Source organism: Grampus griseus (genome assembly GCF_964374135.1).
Source record: "Grampus griseus genome assembly, chromosome: 5".
In the NCBI taxonomy this organism is placed as follows: Eukaryota; Metazoa; Chordata; class Mammalia; order Artiodactyla; family Delphinidae; genus Grampus; species Grampus griseus.
Genome location: NC_138998.1, coordinates 73,655,160 through 73,669,293, shown reverse-complemented (window position 1 = coordinate 73,669,293; position 14,134 = coordinate 73,655,160). Strand labels below are relative to the sequence as shown.

Sequence of the window (14,134 nt, the reverse complement as noted above, 5' to 3'; positions counted from 1 at the left end):
TCTTATCTGAAGTTCATGTTTGCTGCGTCAGGTGGCTTCATGTCGATACCATCCAGTTCTGGGGGTTTAAAGTTGTCCTGGCTGATCAATATCCAAGACAGGAGGACTCTTCCCTATATAATCTATATATTGTGCCCCTTACCTTTCATTACTTCTCAAACAATTGGAAAATGACTGTGCACTGCTGGAGTTCTTTAAGTCCAAGGGTCTCAAAATAGTTTTTAGATTTTTATTTACTGGCAAATCCCCTCCTGAGGTGGAGGCTGCACATTGCCAGGTGAGATGCACAGGTAGGACAAGTACTAGGGCCAGCTTGCGGGTGGACAGCAGAAGGTCCTCCCATTTTCAGTCCTAAACAGTTCCCAGGGGACAGTGGGTAAGGAAATGCTGTGATGTTTACAATGGCTGGCTGAGCTGGGCAGGAACATGAACGAGGTTCAGTACGGGGTTCTGCTAAGGTCTTAGGTGGGGATTAAATGGTGGGACAGAAAGCAGCGTAGGGGGAGCCGGGTCAGGAGAGGAAAGTGCTTCTGTTTATTCCCATTGAGAGATGTCTGATGGGCTGCAACCCCGATCTAATCCGCCAAAAGGTCACCGTCATGTCCTGAGCTGCCATTATTGGCCTCTCCTAGTGCCAAGGTTACTGTCATACAGCATCGAAAGGCTCATCCACCCCTGCCACAAAAGGCACTCAAATCTCAAATAAGCAATTAATTAATGAACAAATGTCAGCCAAGTGGCCACAGTCACCGGCCACGTAAGTCTAAGGCCCACGGCCTACCACCTTAAAGTTCTAGATTCTCTCCACCATAGAGCACAGATATGCTTACTCTCCCTTCTCCTGCAAGATATGAAGAGTGATGGTGGGAGGCATTGAGGAGGAAATCTTCCGTGTCTGAAAACTGGTTACTGGCTCTTTCCAACCAGCAGAAAGAAAAGTAAACAAAAGCAGGTTCTATGCCTGATCCGTCTGCCCATCCGTCCATCATCAGAAGCGTATTTCCTCCCTTGTGCCATGTAAGAGTTCACAGCGCAGCTCCGCCGTTTAAATGATGCCCTCATGAAAATGAACTTGTTGCTGCGGTTTGTTTGTTAGCACGAGAAAAACACAGTGAAAATGATATTGATTTTATTGCATCATTTTACTGACTAGAACGCCAGACTTATAGTGGATATAAGTATAAAAATAATCGAATTCTTACAAATACTTTGCTACTACAGTACTGAATAATTCGTGGAGGTTGCAATTATAATACAACTTTAAATAACATTCTCATAATGGATTTAACACAATCAACCAGGGGCTAAGGTTTAAAGGTCTGCAAAGAGAAATCTGGGACAATGTGAAAACTCAAAAGTTCCTCTTCCAGCTACATGCTTCATTTAACCATAAATCCAGCAACACAAACATGAACAAAACTCACAGCACCCCATGATGAGACATCTTTTAAAAAACAGGCGAAGTAATACAGAAACCTGGGTTAGTGTCCCAGCTAGACAGGTTCCATCCCATCCCTGTCTAGTCCCATCCTTCCTATCCAAGAACTCTGCACCTGAAGTGCATTATCATGTATCCAAGAAAAAAAAAGTTAGAATCTAATATGCCAATCCTTTTAAATATCCTCTTTAAAATGCCACGAGAACAGAGCCAGTCTAAGATATGTCTTTTTTTTAGACCTCAATTGCCCCCTTTGGTTTCACAGGGTTTTCTGTGAGCACTTCACACCAAATAGGACGGATTATAACACTCTTGAAAAGATACTTTAGCACAACAAATTAACTGACATTTAAAACTTTAATCTTTCTAGTAGTTTAACCAGCTTCCTTCTCCGGGGAGCCAAGAAAAGAAAAAGAAAAAAGAGCATATACTTAACAGCCAACTCTACAAAACGGTATGTATTTCCAAAAATGCACATGAGAACCTCAGAATGCCGCTTTGTCAAGAAGAAGGAAATGAAATGTCCCTTCTAATCCCCACAAAAGTTTTCACACAGAAAAAATATCTCTGATACTAAAGGTGGTTTTCAGTAAGATACAAAATACTGAGATACTGAACTTTGCTTTCTTCCTCTCTCCAAAGAAGCGCTCTAGTTTTGAAATCAGTGTATCTTAGAACCATGGGTCAAAACCCTAGTTTGGGGTGTGTTAGGCTAAACTGAGCGAGAAGCAGCTGGCCTGAACATTCTTGCTTCTGCAGGCAGCACCCATGGAGTTACAGGCACCCACCTGGGTGCACCACCAGTGGGCAAGATGGCTTAACGGAGGCCCCAAGAAGCCACACGTGAGGAGTGACCCTGACGTGTCTGCTCTGGGAACTTTCACATCTGAACGAATATCACCCTTCAACGACACTTTCGTGGGCAGCCATCCAGCCTCATCTTGCAAAGATGTTGCCCTCCCATTTGGGCTAACGTTAAGAACGACCTCTTTAAGAACTTAACGGTTACGTCTTAGTTTTGGACCTCAAATGCTATCAGCCAGCTTGATTACACTATCCACTTAGCAATTTTGGCTCTAAATGACTTAGCTGCTTCTGAAAACAAACTTTTGTCAAAGGAGGAAGATTTGTCAGCATTTAAGACATTTCAACTGAATATGTTCCAGACTCAGATCATGTTCACGAAAACATGCTTCCAATATGTGGGAAACGTGGCCTCACCACGGGAGCGGGGCGAGGCAGCCCTCAGACAGATGTCTAAGTCTGGCCGTGTCTGTCAAACACCCAGGTCATCACCATACACCTCCTTCAACCAAAGCCACGTACCAATATGCTTCTTGCTAACAGGCATGAGCCAGCCACTGTAATCTTGATGATGGCCTCAAGCATCCAAGAAATACATGTAACAACAGACCCGAAAGGACTGTTTCAACATTTTGCTTTTGTACTTCATGGCATTAGTTTAGTTACTGTTTAATAATATTAAAGTTCTTAAAATAAACAACTTTTATTTTAACCCCACTCTCTCCAGCTCTCTTTGACACTGGATGGTGAGGCATCAGCCAGGGAGGCGAGGCAAGAGGTATAGCGAGAAGAACAAGCCAGGCGGAAGGGTTTGAGTCCTGGCCCTCCAAGGCAAGGTGCTTATCCCCTCTGAAGGGCCCCATAGCCGAGAAATGGGCTCTCTCGCACCCACCTCACAAGGGTGCAGTGAGGCCACGCACCCGGCACAGAGCCTGGGTGTGGTGGGAACACATGAGATGTCTGTTGAGACTATTCAGGCTTTCTAAACTGTCTCTAGTGCCCTGGGCTGGCTCATGGGGCAAGAGGAAAAGACACCAGAAATAAGACCCTCTGGAGCTTCGACAAAACCTGCAGATGTTGGGAGGCCCCTGTGAGCACCTCCCTGCCTTGCGAGTCACCGTGCTCCGGCCTGCTGCGGGACATGGGGTTCCACGCGGCCTCTCTTCCCTACAGACGTCTGAATGTCTCATGGGCAGCTTCCTCCAGCGCCCCCAGCTGTGGGGCTCGCACGCAGGACCCAGGCATTTCTGTGCACAGGGCCCTCACACTCCAGGTACAGGGGCTGACACAGCGCCTGTGCCGGAGGGGAGGGCTTCTGCTCACCAGGGGTGCATCCAGCCTGTCCCCCATCCCTGGGGCTGCTGCCCCACCAGCTGTGTCTTGGCTCAGGGAGGACCCTCTAGAGGTGTTTAACCCCAAGCAGGAACAAAGCCAGCCTCTCCCTTCCTTACCCAGGCGAGCAGCCGGCACTGGCACTGACACCCGCCCCCAACCCTGCAAGCCTCTAGAAACTGCAGATACGATGTGAACTCAACCTTGCAGGGGGCCTCCCTTTCTCACAGTAAAAGGAAAAACAGCACTCTTAATCCACTTCACATGCACAAAAGCCACTCCCAGGAAAGCATTCTTGGAACTTACAGCACACTCTTTTCTGGATGTTGAGATTCTGCTCCAGGACGCTTTGGGGACACAATGCTTCATGTCGTGAAGCATATAGCTTCTGGCCCTGGCACAGGCGATGATCTGTCAGCTGTGAGGTCAGCTGGAGGTGGTGGGCGCGTATGCCTGGGGACAGCCGCCATTGTGGCTCCGGGTCCCGGGGGCAAGCGAGGCTCTGCGGCCAAAGCCCGGAAGCAGCCGCCTCCCTCGGGCCCCAGCCTGCTGGCTCAGGTGTGCTGAATACAGGAGCTTGAGCTCTCCAGTTAGATGGAAGACCACGAGGCACAGACGGCCGTTCGGTTGCACGGAAAGAGGCCAGACCCGAGATTTCTAAAAGGGAATGCTCTGAAATTTTAAGTTGGCACCCACTAACAAAACAGAATTCTTTTTGTATCTATCTCATGAGATGAATGCAATTTAAACTACTAAGTGCTATCACAGCTGACTAGTACTCCTGCTGCAGCAGGGAAATGGTGACTCGTGGAGACCACGGGACTCGGGATTTTGCACTTAAAACTGTTTGGACGAGAATTACATAAGACTAATGATTAGATTCATTCTGAAGAGCTTAGAGAACCTTGAAGAAACAACCATGACCGGGACAGAACCATCTCCAAAGGCTGCACCATTTCCAGAAGTGTGGGTGCCACTGAGCTCCAAGCTTCAGGGTGCGAACAATTCTTTTACCTCTGTGTTCTCTTCACTTCATCCTGAACCAGGATGTTCAAAAGCAGATGAGAATGATCACAGTTCCACAAGAAGCAGTTAAAGGCACAGCACAGGATATGCCCCCCTCGCAGGACCCACGTTTCAGCCACTGTAAGTAAGACTCGTGGAATTTCCTTCCCCAAGGCCAACGCTCAACTCCCTAACTGGCCAGAAGTCTTTAGTTCTCCAATGCTGACTTGAATTATACCCATGTTTCTGGAGGGAACTCCGTAGTAGTACAAAGAGTTACAAATTACTGTTTGAGAGAAAATAAGTTATTTCTTCAATGAATAAATAGCTTTGAGCAGTTGGCTGAACCACTCAACCGACACTGAGTTTGAGGACGAGATCGGGGCTACTAGCAAAGATGCCGCACTGGTGGGTAAGCAGGCTCACGTGTGGCTCCAGCCCAGCTCCGCATTCTTTCTCAGGAATCGCACGCCCGGCTTCCCAAAGCACTGGTGTTTCAGAAAATTGAATACACCTGTTCAGCCCATTTCCCTAACCATGTTCAGCTGCAGCAACAACAAAAGCTGCTTCTCCATTAGTGGTGAAGTACCAGCTCAGACCCAACCTGCCTTGAGCTCTCCACTTCTACTCCACATGTAGCAGCCTCGGCCTCAAGGATGGAGGTCAGAGCCCACGCACCATGCGGTGCCCTCAGGGATGGTACCCTTCCGCCAGGGCCTTCATCCAGTGCTTGCTGGGCCTCTAACTAGAACCAAATGGAAGTTGTTTTGCCCTGATCCAGATGTAACTGCAAAGGGAAAAAAAAAAATCCTAGGTAAATGTGTCACCTTGACTAAAGAAAACAAACTGGAATTGTGTGCTGTGCCTCCCAAATTTCAGTTCCTCGTTTTGGGGGTTTGTTTGGAGAACGTAGCACGAGACGACTTAGGAGGGTGTGTTAACCTCCAGCATCTCCAAACACTAGTGGTATGTCCATCGGCATCTGTTGTTCAGCACGTAGCTACTGGGCAGGAAAACAACGAAAGAGCCAGTATTTTGCTGGAAATGAATCACCACATTGAGGCCTATGGAAGTGCCCGAGTGGAAGAGGCCTTCGTTCTGGAGCAGTCTTGAGAAACGTCCAAAAGGAGACCTCCCTCCCTACTTTTGCATTTACTAAAGTGCAAACTAAGGAAAACCTGGGTCCTTGCACTGATACCTGATGATCAGCCCTCATTAACAGTCACCCCGAAGCCACGGCCAAGCTGCAGTCATGCGGGGACTCTACCGTACTGGCCCGTGTTCACATTCACAGTAGCAGTGAAGGTGCCGGATGAGCAGCCTGCAGCTCCACGTCCACGGGCTCCAGCTGTCCCCTTCCACTGTGGTCACACCCCCCACGCCCATCCCCTCTCCAGTGGCCGCTCAGGTGTGGCTGCACAAGTCCTGGGAGCGGCCGGCGGGAGGCGCTCCGCTGGTGCAATCGCAGCAACGGGCCCCTCTCTCTGCTGCGCTTAGAAGTAGTCTCTTCTCCTACTCTCATCGCTGATGAAAGATGGGTTATACTGTCCGGGGAAAATGCAAGAATGCCGCGATCCTGGCAATCCAGTGTAGGCCGGGTAGAGTCCATTTCGTTCAAGTTCAGGATTCCTTACACTTGTAGGCTGGTGGCCAAAGAGAAAAGAAGAAAAGTCACTTTATTATTCTTGGGTTTAAATTTAATAGTTAAGAAAAAAGAAACAATGAATGCTATATTTTGACGAATTTAAGATGGAGGCACCTATACATAGCAGAGCAAGGTCTGACCTAGAAGTCAGGACCTCCCAGGTCATCTCTTTATGGAACCTGGGATCCCTTTGCCCATATTTTAAAAGTGGGTTTTTAGAAACATTACATAATCAAGAGCAGCCCAGTCATTTTTATTTTATTTTATTAAATTTTTTTTATTTATTTATTTTTGGCTGTGTTGGGTCTTCGTTGCTGTGCGCGGGCTTTCTCTAGTTGCGGTGAGCGGGGGCCACTCTTCGTTACAGTGTGCGGGCTTCTCATTGCGGTGGCTTCTCTTGTTGTGGAGCACAGGCTCTAGGCGCGCGGGCTTCAGTAGCTGTGGTGCACGGGCTTAGTCGCGCTGCGGCATGTGGGATCTTCCCGGACCAGGGCTCGAACCCGTGTCCCCTGCATTGGCAGGCGGATTCTTAACCACTGTGCCACCAGGGAAGTCCCAAGAGCAGCCCAGTGATTTTAGACCAACGTAGGAAAAGACTCGGGTTAACTATTATCTTGATTATTATCAAGAGTAATTATTATCTGATTATCATTTTGACTTTTAAAAAAGAGTTTCTTTGCGAAGCACAATGGCTTTAAATCCTCTCTGGTATTTAGCAGAAAGCTATTGTCCCTGCTGAGAATGGGGAACTGACCTTCACAAGGCCACCTGTCGGAGGTGGAGTTAGGACCCCAAAGCAGGAGGCCAGCTGATTCTCAGGTGTCTCTGACCAGATCCCAGCTTAGTGGGTTGTGACTACCTACCTAACGCAAAAGGAGCCCCTGGGGAAGGCCCTGGCTACTTTGAGGAGGCCCTCCTTCAGGGAGAAATGTCGGCTTATAGAAACAAAACACTAGTTTCTGTTTATTATAATGTGGATCTCAGGAGAGCCCAGCGTACACCTGAGGCCACTGTGAGGGACAGCCCACTCCCTCAGGGGACAGCTTAGGCTCTGCTTCTACAGACTGCTCAGCCCACTGTCTGAAATGAAAATGGGCTTCATGTAAGTTTGTGAGTGCATCTACTTAAGACAACTCTTCAGCTAATGGCCTGGGAACGCGCAGCAAACGTGGGTCCTGTGATGCTGTAGGCCTGTCAGTTGCTCTGTCCTGGTGCTGCCTGGGGGCTGAGGAGCCCCTAGTGAAGGTTCTAAGTGTGTGGGTACCCCTGGGAGAGATACCTGCTTAGTTACGGCTGCAGTTATCAGAGGAAAAAGACTTTCCTGACAAACAGAGAGTAAAGCAAAGCTCCTATGCATACATATCAACGGAAACATTCAGACTAGATCTATCTTTGTATCCACATTTATCTTTCCCCTTATTTCTTTTTGTTCTTCCTCCAGGCCAGGTTCAAATTTTTCAGAGTTCATTGGAACTACAGCTTCCTTAGCACGAATGCCCCTCCCATCCAAAGTCTGAACGCGCAGGTTCATCTCCACAGCAACCAGAGTGGTTGTTCAGTCTGTTAACAGGATTGCCTAAAGCTATTAAGTCCCTTGAAACCTCAGGGCAAGGTTTCACGTTTACTGCTATACTTCTAAGCTCCGCGAGGCAGGAGAAGTCACTTGCCAGCTGTTTGTTTTTCAGCTCAGGTATCACCGCCTGTGTTTGCTTTAGGGCTGATGCAGTGTAACATGAAAGAACTCAGCAGGCGTGGGAATATGACATGGGTTATTCAGTGTGGGACAGAAGAAGCAAGGGTTCAAGGTGGTCTCTCATCTTTCCAAATGATGCACTCCAGGGCTGGACATAGCAAATTATTGAAGACCTATTGAATCTTCCAAACCTCTGACAATTCAGGATGACGCTGAATTGTTCTCTTTTATACCTTTTCCCAATCCCTCGGTTTCAACTACCCAACCGCATGATGTAAAGCATGGCAGACAAGAGATAAGAATGAAAGGGCCAAAGGCTAAATATCATGAAATTCTTTCTCTATCTTTTACCTTCCAATCCTGTAACTTAAAAGCAAGTTCAGTGACATGAAGGTTATTGCTTCAACCTCATAAAGTACATACCGTGCTCTGTGGAAATACTCTTCATAGCTCAATGTTGAAACTAATAAATCCCATGCAAATAGACAGTAAGTAAATTGAATATTAAACTATGTGAATAAGAGGCGTAGGTCACCATTCTTTTTAACCTTTAATGAGCTGGAGTGCTTCTACTACAACAAAATAGAATCCGTTGGGAGTTCTCTGGTCACCTAGTGGTTAGGATTCCGGGCTTTCACTGCCGTGGCCAGGTTTAATCCCAGGTCAGGGAACTGAGATCCTGCAAGCCACGTGTCGAGACCAGGAAAACAGAACAAAACAAAAAACCCCAAAACAAACAGAAAAAACAGAATCCCTTTAATTATCCGAGGAAATTGGAGCTGGGAGGTCACTGGGCATGGGAATACACACCGAGTAATACACATCCGTCATCTGGAGGAGGTTTTTGGTACTTCCATTCTCATGCATTTCAATAGCTTCTCGGCCCCATTCTTGTGAGCGAGGGTTCTTGGGGTACTCAGCATATGGGGACATTTGGAAATCCCCACTTTTGAAGATGAGCTTGCTTATGTCGTTTTTATTCTTTCTGCAAGGTAAAAAAAATTGTGAAAATTGAAATAAGTTCTGTGAAGAAATGCTAACTGTGAAAGCACCATCTGGTTTTCTGCAAGGAAAATTAGACCTAAAGATACCACTATGTATTTTTGTAGCTGCCCACTGAGGAATGTTATTATTGTTGTTATTATTTTTAGTATTTGCCTATAAAAACGCGATTAGGTGCAAAAAAAAGATGCAAAAAATCTTCCAACCCAAAGGGGTAGGTGATCGTGGGTAGAGAGGACAAAGACAGCTGCAGTGGAGCAGATTTAGACTGTTCTGGGGGACAGACATCGCTGCACCGTGGGGTCAGCCAGGGAAACGAGAGTCATAAATTCAGAAGATGTTGCAGCGGGAAGGGCCTTTAGGATTCTTTAGTCCAGCAGTTCCCAACCTGCTTGAGGAGCTCTGGGGATGGGGCAACTCTGGCTCTGTGAAGGATGTGACTTGTCCTGGGGTCACAGTTGGCTACTAGTAAAGCTGGGGCCAGAATTCAGGCCTCCCACTCCCCGGCCACTGCTGTTCCACTGCATGAAGCTACTTCACGAACCATGAAAACAGTATGTTTTGTTTGCAGAAAGGCCCACCTGTGTACATACCCATACGGACTCTCATGTCAGCGGGGCAGGGAAACCCTAGGACAAGTTCCCTAGTGGTGAGAGTTCTCTGACTGGAAACTGTTGGAGGATGTGTTATTCACCTTCTGTAATGGGCCTCGAATCAGACATTTTTAGTGATATTTGTCCTGGGTAAGATAATCTGGAGTTTCCTCCGTCTATACCTCGCTTTCCTGTAAATAAATGTTCTAGGGAAGGCACCAAATCATTCAGGATCTTAAAACCAGATGTCCAGCATGGGGCTTAGGCGTTGTCCCTTCTTTCAAGTTGAGAACAGACCTGCCATTGTGTGGCTCCCTGGGGGCTGGAGCATCTTGTCTCAAACAATGACTTACTGATTTACAGTGACCTTCTCCCAGGGACCAACAGTCACAGACTCTCTTTCCTCAAATGGCTACACTACCTGGTACAGGACACTGAGCGGATAGGAGGCTTCTGTCTCCTGGAGCACTCAAAGTCTCTCTCTCTAGCTCCTAGTCTCCTACCCAGATTTTTATTTCCACTCACACAGTTTGTCTCTGATGCTTTGATTGCAACGTTGTGAATGACAGGCATGGGCTGAACCATGAGGCCTGCGTCCCTGGATGGGCAATTGGAGCAGCTAGCTCTCTGCAGCATTCCTGGAGATAGAGGATATCTTAGAGGATATCTTAAAATGTCCTTCAGGTCAATGGTTGAAAAGATAACTTGCTATTTTGTAGGTCCCCTCCATCTGCTATGTCAGGATAATTCCTGCCATTTATTATCATCTAAATCAAAAGTCTGAGTTTTCCCTTATCTGAATAACCACAGAGAAGGGAACCAATTCCTTTCTTTTTCTTCCTTTTCCAATCGAAACCCAGTCCCACTGCTGTCCAGGAAGCCTAGAGCCAAGTTTACTCCTGTCTGCTCATCCATATGCCTGCCCCCGCTCCACTGCTAAATATTCCAGGCAATCCCTTTTGTCTTTGTTTGCTTCTTAATTTTCCCATTTAAAGTGTAAAAGTCGGGCTTCCCTGGTGGCGCAGCGGTTAGGAATCTGCCTGCCAATGCAGGGGACATGGGTTAGAGCCCTGGTCCTGGAAGGTCCCACATGCCGCGGAGCAACTAAGCCCATGCACCACGACTACTGAACCTGTGCTCTGGAGCCCGCGAGCCATAGCTGCTACTGAGCCCGCATGCCGCAACTACTGAAGCCCACGCGCCCTAGAGGCCATGCTCCGCAACAGGAAAGGCCACTGCAATGAGAAGCCCGCGCACCGCAAGGAAGAGTGGCCCACGCTCGCCACAACTAGAGAAAAGCCTGCGTGCAGCAATGAAGACTCAACGCAGCCAAAAATTTTATTTAAAAAGTGTAGAAGTCAATGGTTTTTAGTATATTCAGAGTTGTGCAACCATCAGCTGTGCAACTTTGGAACAATTTCATCACCCCAGAAAGAAACGCCACACGCCTTAGCCATTACTCCCCAGTTCTCCCCCTGCCCATCCAGGCCTAGGCAACCGACAATCTACTTTCTGTCTCTATTTGATTTGCCTATTTTGGACATTCAAATAAATGGAACCATACACATGTGGCCTTTTGTGACTGGCTTAATTCACATAGCACACTATTTTCAAGGTTCATGCATGTTATAGCGTGTTTCAGTATTTCATTCCTTTTTACGTCAAGTAATATTCCATTGTATGGATATATCACATTTTGTTTATCTGTCCATCAGTTGATGGATACTGGGGTTATTTTCACCTTTTGGCTATTACGAACAATGCTACTATGAATACTTGTGTACGTGGCTCTGTGCGAACACCTGTTTTCATTTCTCTTGGTATAAGAGTGGAAATGCTGGGTCAGATGGCAATTCTGCTTAACGTTCTGAGGAACTACCAGACTTTTTCGAAGTGACTACACCATTTTACGTTTCCACCAGCAGTGTCTGAGCGTTCTACTTTTCCCACATTCTCACCAACACTTCTTATTTTCTGGGTTTTGTTGGTGTGTTTTAGTAGCCATCTTAGTGGGTGTGAAGTGGTATCTGATGTTAGTTTTGACAGCATTTCCCTGATGGATAATGACATTGAGCATCTTTTCATATATTTATTGGGCATTTGTGTGTCTTCTTTGGAGAAACGACTATTCAAGTTCCTTGCCCACTTTTAATTGGGTTGCCTTTGATAGGGACAGAGTAAAGGGACAAAATAGGTGATTAAATAGTTAATCCCACTAAAAAAAAAAGCATGGGAGACCCCTGTAAGCTAATGATCACTCAAGAAAGCAGGTTTACTTAACCACAAAACCAAGCTGGCTTGCTTAGCAACAAAACCATGCCACAGAAGCTTGAGACATGCCCCCAAACAGTAAAACAACGGTAAAATGAGACCCACATCCTGCCCAGTAAGGTCAGTAAGTTAATAATTCCTAGGACACGCTCCTTTGCATGCACTACAAACAAACATACGGGGAAAACATGACATTATACTACAACCTGAGATGATTTACCACTTTTAGCATATGTTACCACCCTTCTGCTTATTTAAATAGTGCCATGACAGTCCCGGCTTCACCATGTAGGGACGAGAAAATTCCCCCGCCTGCTGTGGAGGAGCTGATGATGGAAGCGTGACGTCCACTCAATAATGGTCCTCTCCCCCTCCCCATTCTTCCTTTGATTATAAAACTGGAGCCCACTAAGTTCTTAGTGTGGCACCCTCTTGCCCACAGGCTTGTAAACCTCACAAGCATCCTATTCTGATAAATCACTTCTTATCTATCACTTTGCTGAATTCTTTCTGCACCAAGACATAAGAACCTACGCTCTACTAAGTCCCAAAATGCGTTCTGCGGTTTCACCTTTTTACTCCTGAGTTGTAAGGATTCCTTATATATTTTAGATGATGATTTGCAAATACTTTCTCCCCTCCTGTGGGCTGTCTGTTTCACTTTCTTGATAGTGTTCTTTGAAGCAGAGAAGTTTTAATTTTGATGAAGTCCAATCTATCTTTTTCTTTTGTTGCTTGTGCTTTTGTGCTCTTTTAGTAAAAATCCCATTTGCTGTCCTTTTCTTTCCCAGATGGTACTACCTATCATGAATTTCCCTTTTTCCTTTTTTTAAATGGTTCAGTCATTCATTACGATTTAATACTGTAAAGCACCCCAGACATTCTTTAAAGGGGGTAAAAATGACCCTTGCTTAGCACAGGCAAAGAAGGAGAATTAAAATGTGGACTCTTGGCACTCACCTGCAACAGGTAACAATCAGTGCGATGCCCAGGATGAGTAGAAGCCCACCTCCCGCTGCTGCGATCACCACAGTGATGAGCTGATAGGCTAAACAGGTTTAAAAAGGAAAAAAGTGGATTGGTAAGAGGGTAATGAATGAATAAAGGAATACCAAAAAATGGTCCCCTTCCCTGCCCCACGGCTACCCCATGCCTCAGCTGGTGACCACTTTTCATTTTCTGGGCCCCCAGCAAAGGCTGCTTGGGACTAGCTCTGCATTTTCTCAGTTGAAGGGGAGCAGATCGTACCATCCCCAAATATGCCTCTTTGGTGTATTTATTATTTTGAGCTGATATTTTTGAGAAACTGCAGACACAGGAGAAACTCTGAAAACTGAGTATTAATTACCCATTTGTAAGGGAAATTTACATTAGAAAGAGGCTTGTACCAGGAAGAGAGCTAATACCACAGATAACTTTTTCACCTGAGAGACTTATCTGCTTGGCACACAACCTTTGTGTCCCAAACATTTCCTCTTCTCACTTTCCTGTAAAGTGCATTTTCCCCTTTGAAGCCCTAGACCCCTGGCCCTTTCCTCAGCTCAGGAGGGTGTGTGAGCCTCAATCATCTGGCTGCCTTTTGAGTCTCATATCTTTGTGCGGCTCCCGTGTGTATGTGCATAATTAAAATTGTTTTTTCTCCTGTTACTCTGGCTTTTGATGGGAGTGGGGAGGGTGTGTCAGCCAAGAATCTAGAACGGTAGAGGGAAAATGATTATCCCTCCTCTATACTATGTTGAGCAGAGTTTCTCTTTCTCAGCCACTCCTAGAATGGGGGCTCCCAAATTCTACCTGCAGACCAGCCCGATGACATTGTTACCAATCCACGCTCAGAAGAGAAAAATAAAAGAGATGCATACATTTTTCAAAAACTAAACTCTTTTGGGTTGTTTTTTCCCTAGTTGTAATACCTTCTAAAATTTGGTCCTTCCGACTTTTTTTCTCACTTAACACAGATGCATTTTATCTTGTGTAAATTATGCCTCCAGTAAAGCTGCTTTTTAAAAAGTAATTGGAAAAAAGAGTATTTTCTTGGCTACTTCCCACCCTTGGTGGTTAATTGTTTTTTAAAATTTTTGAACTGATGTAAAATTTTTTAAATTTGGTTTTAGGTTCTTACTTGATAAAATAAAAAGAAGGCAACCCTAGGTTAGATTCCACAATTTTATAAGAAATATTACCCAGAGTCTGGGAATCACTGCATAAACCATGCTAGAAACTGGGTAGTCTCAACACATGCACATTGAATTTAATTACCAGAAATTAGCAGTCATATAAGCAAGCACAGATCATATATAATAAACAATATTAAAATTTTAATTAATTGGTTTTATACCTATGTATTTCTGGAA

At 45.9% G+C, this 14,134-nt stretch overlaps 1 protein-coding gene across 3 annotated transcripts in view; it reads right to left on the bottom strand.

Annotated features, from left to right (window-relative positions):
• Positions 1-1,139: 1,139 nt before the first annotated feature.
• The window catches only part of HEG1 (heart development protein with EGF like domains 1), a gene marked incomplete at its 5' end in the record, with an annotated part of 79,959 nt that continues 66,964 nt past the window's right edge, over positions 1,140-14,134 (bottom strand). For all 3 annotated transcript variants that reach the window (XM_082654738.1, XM_082654739.1, XM_082654740.1), the window contains 3 exons: positions 1,140-6,222; positions 8,728-8,902; positions 12,744-12,831. In XM_082654738.1, the coding sequence (XP_082510864.1) occupies positions 6,073-6,222; positions 8,728-8,902; positions 12,744-12,831 (413 nt within the window). In that variant the 3' untranslated portion in view covers positions 1,140-6,072. The remainder of the gene's footprint in view (positions 6,223-8,727; positions 8,903-12,743; positions 12,832-14,134) is intronic.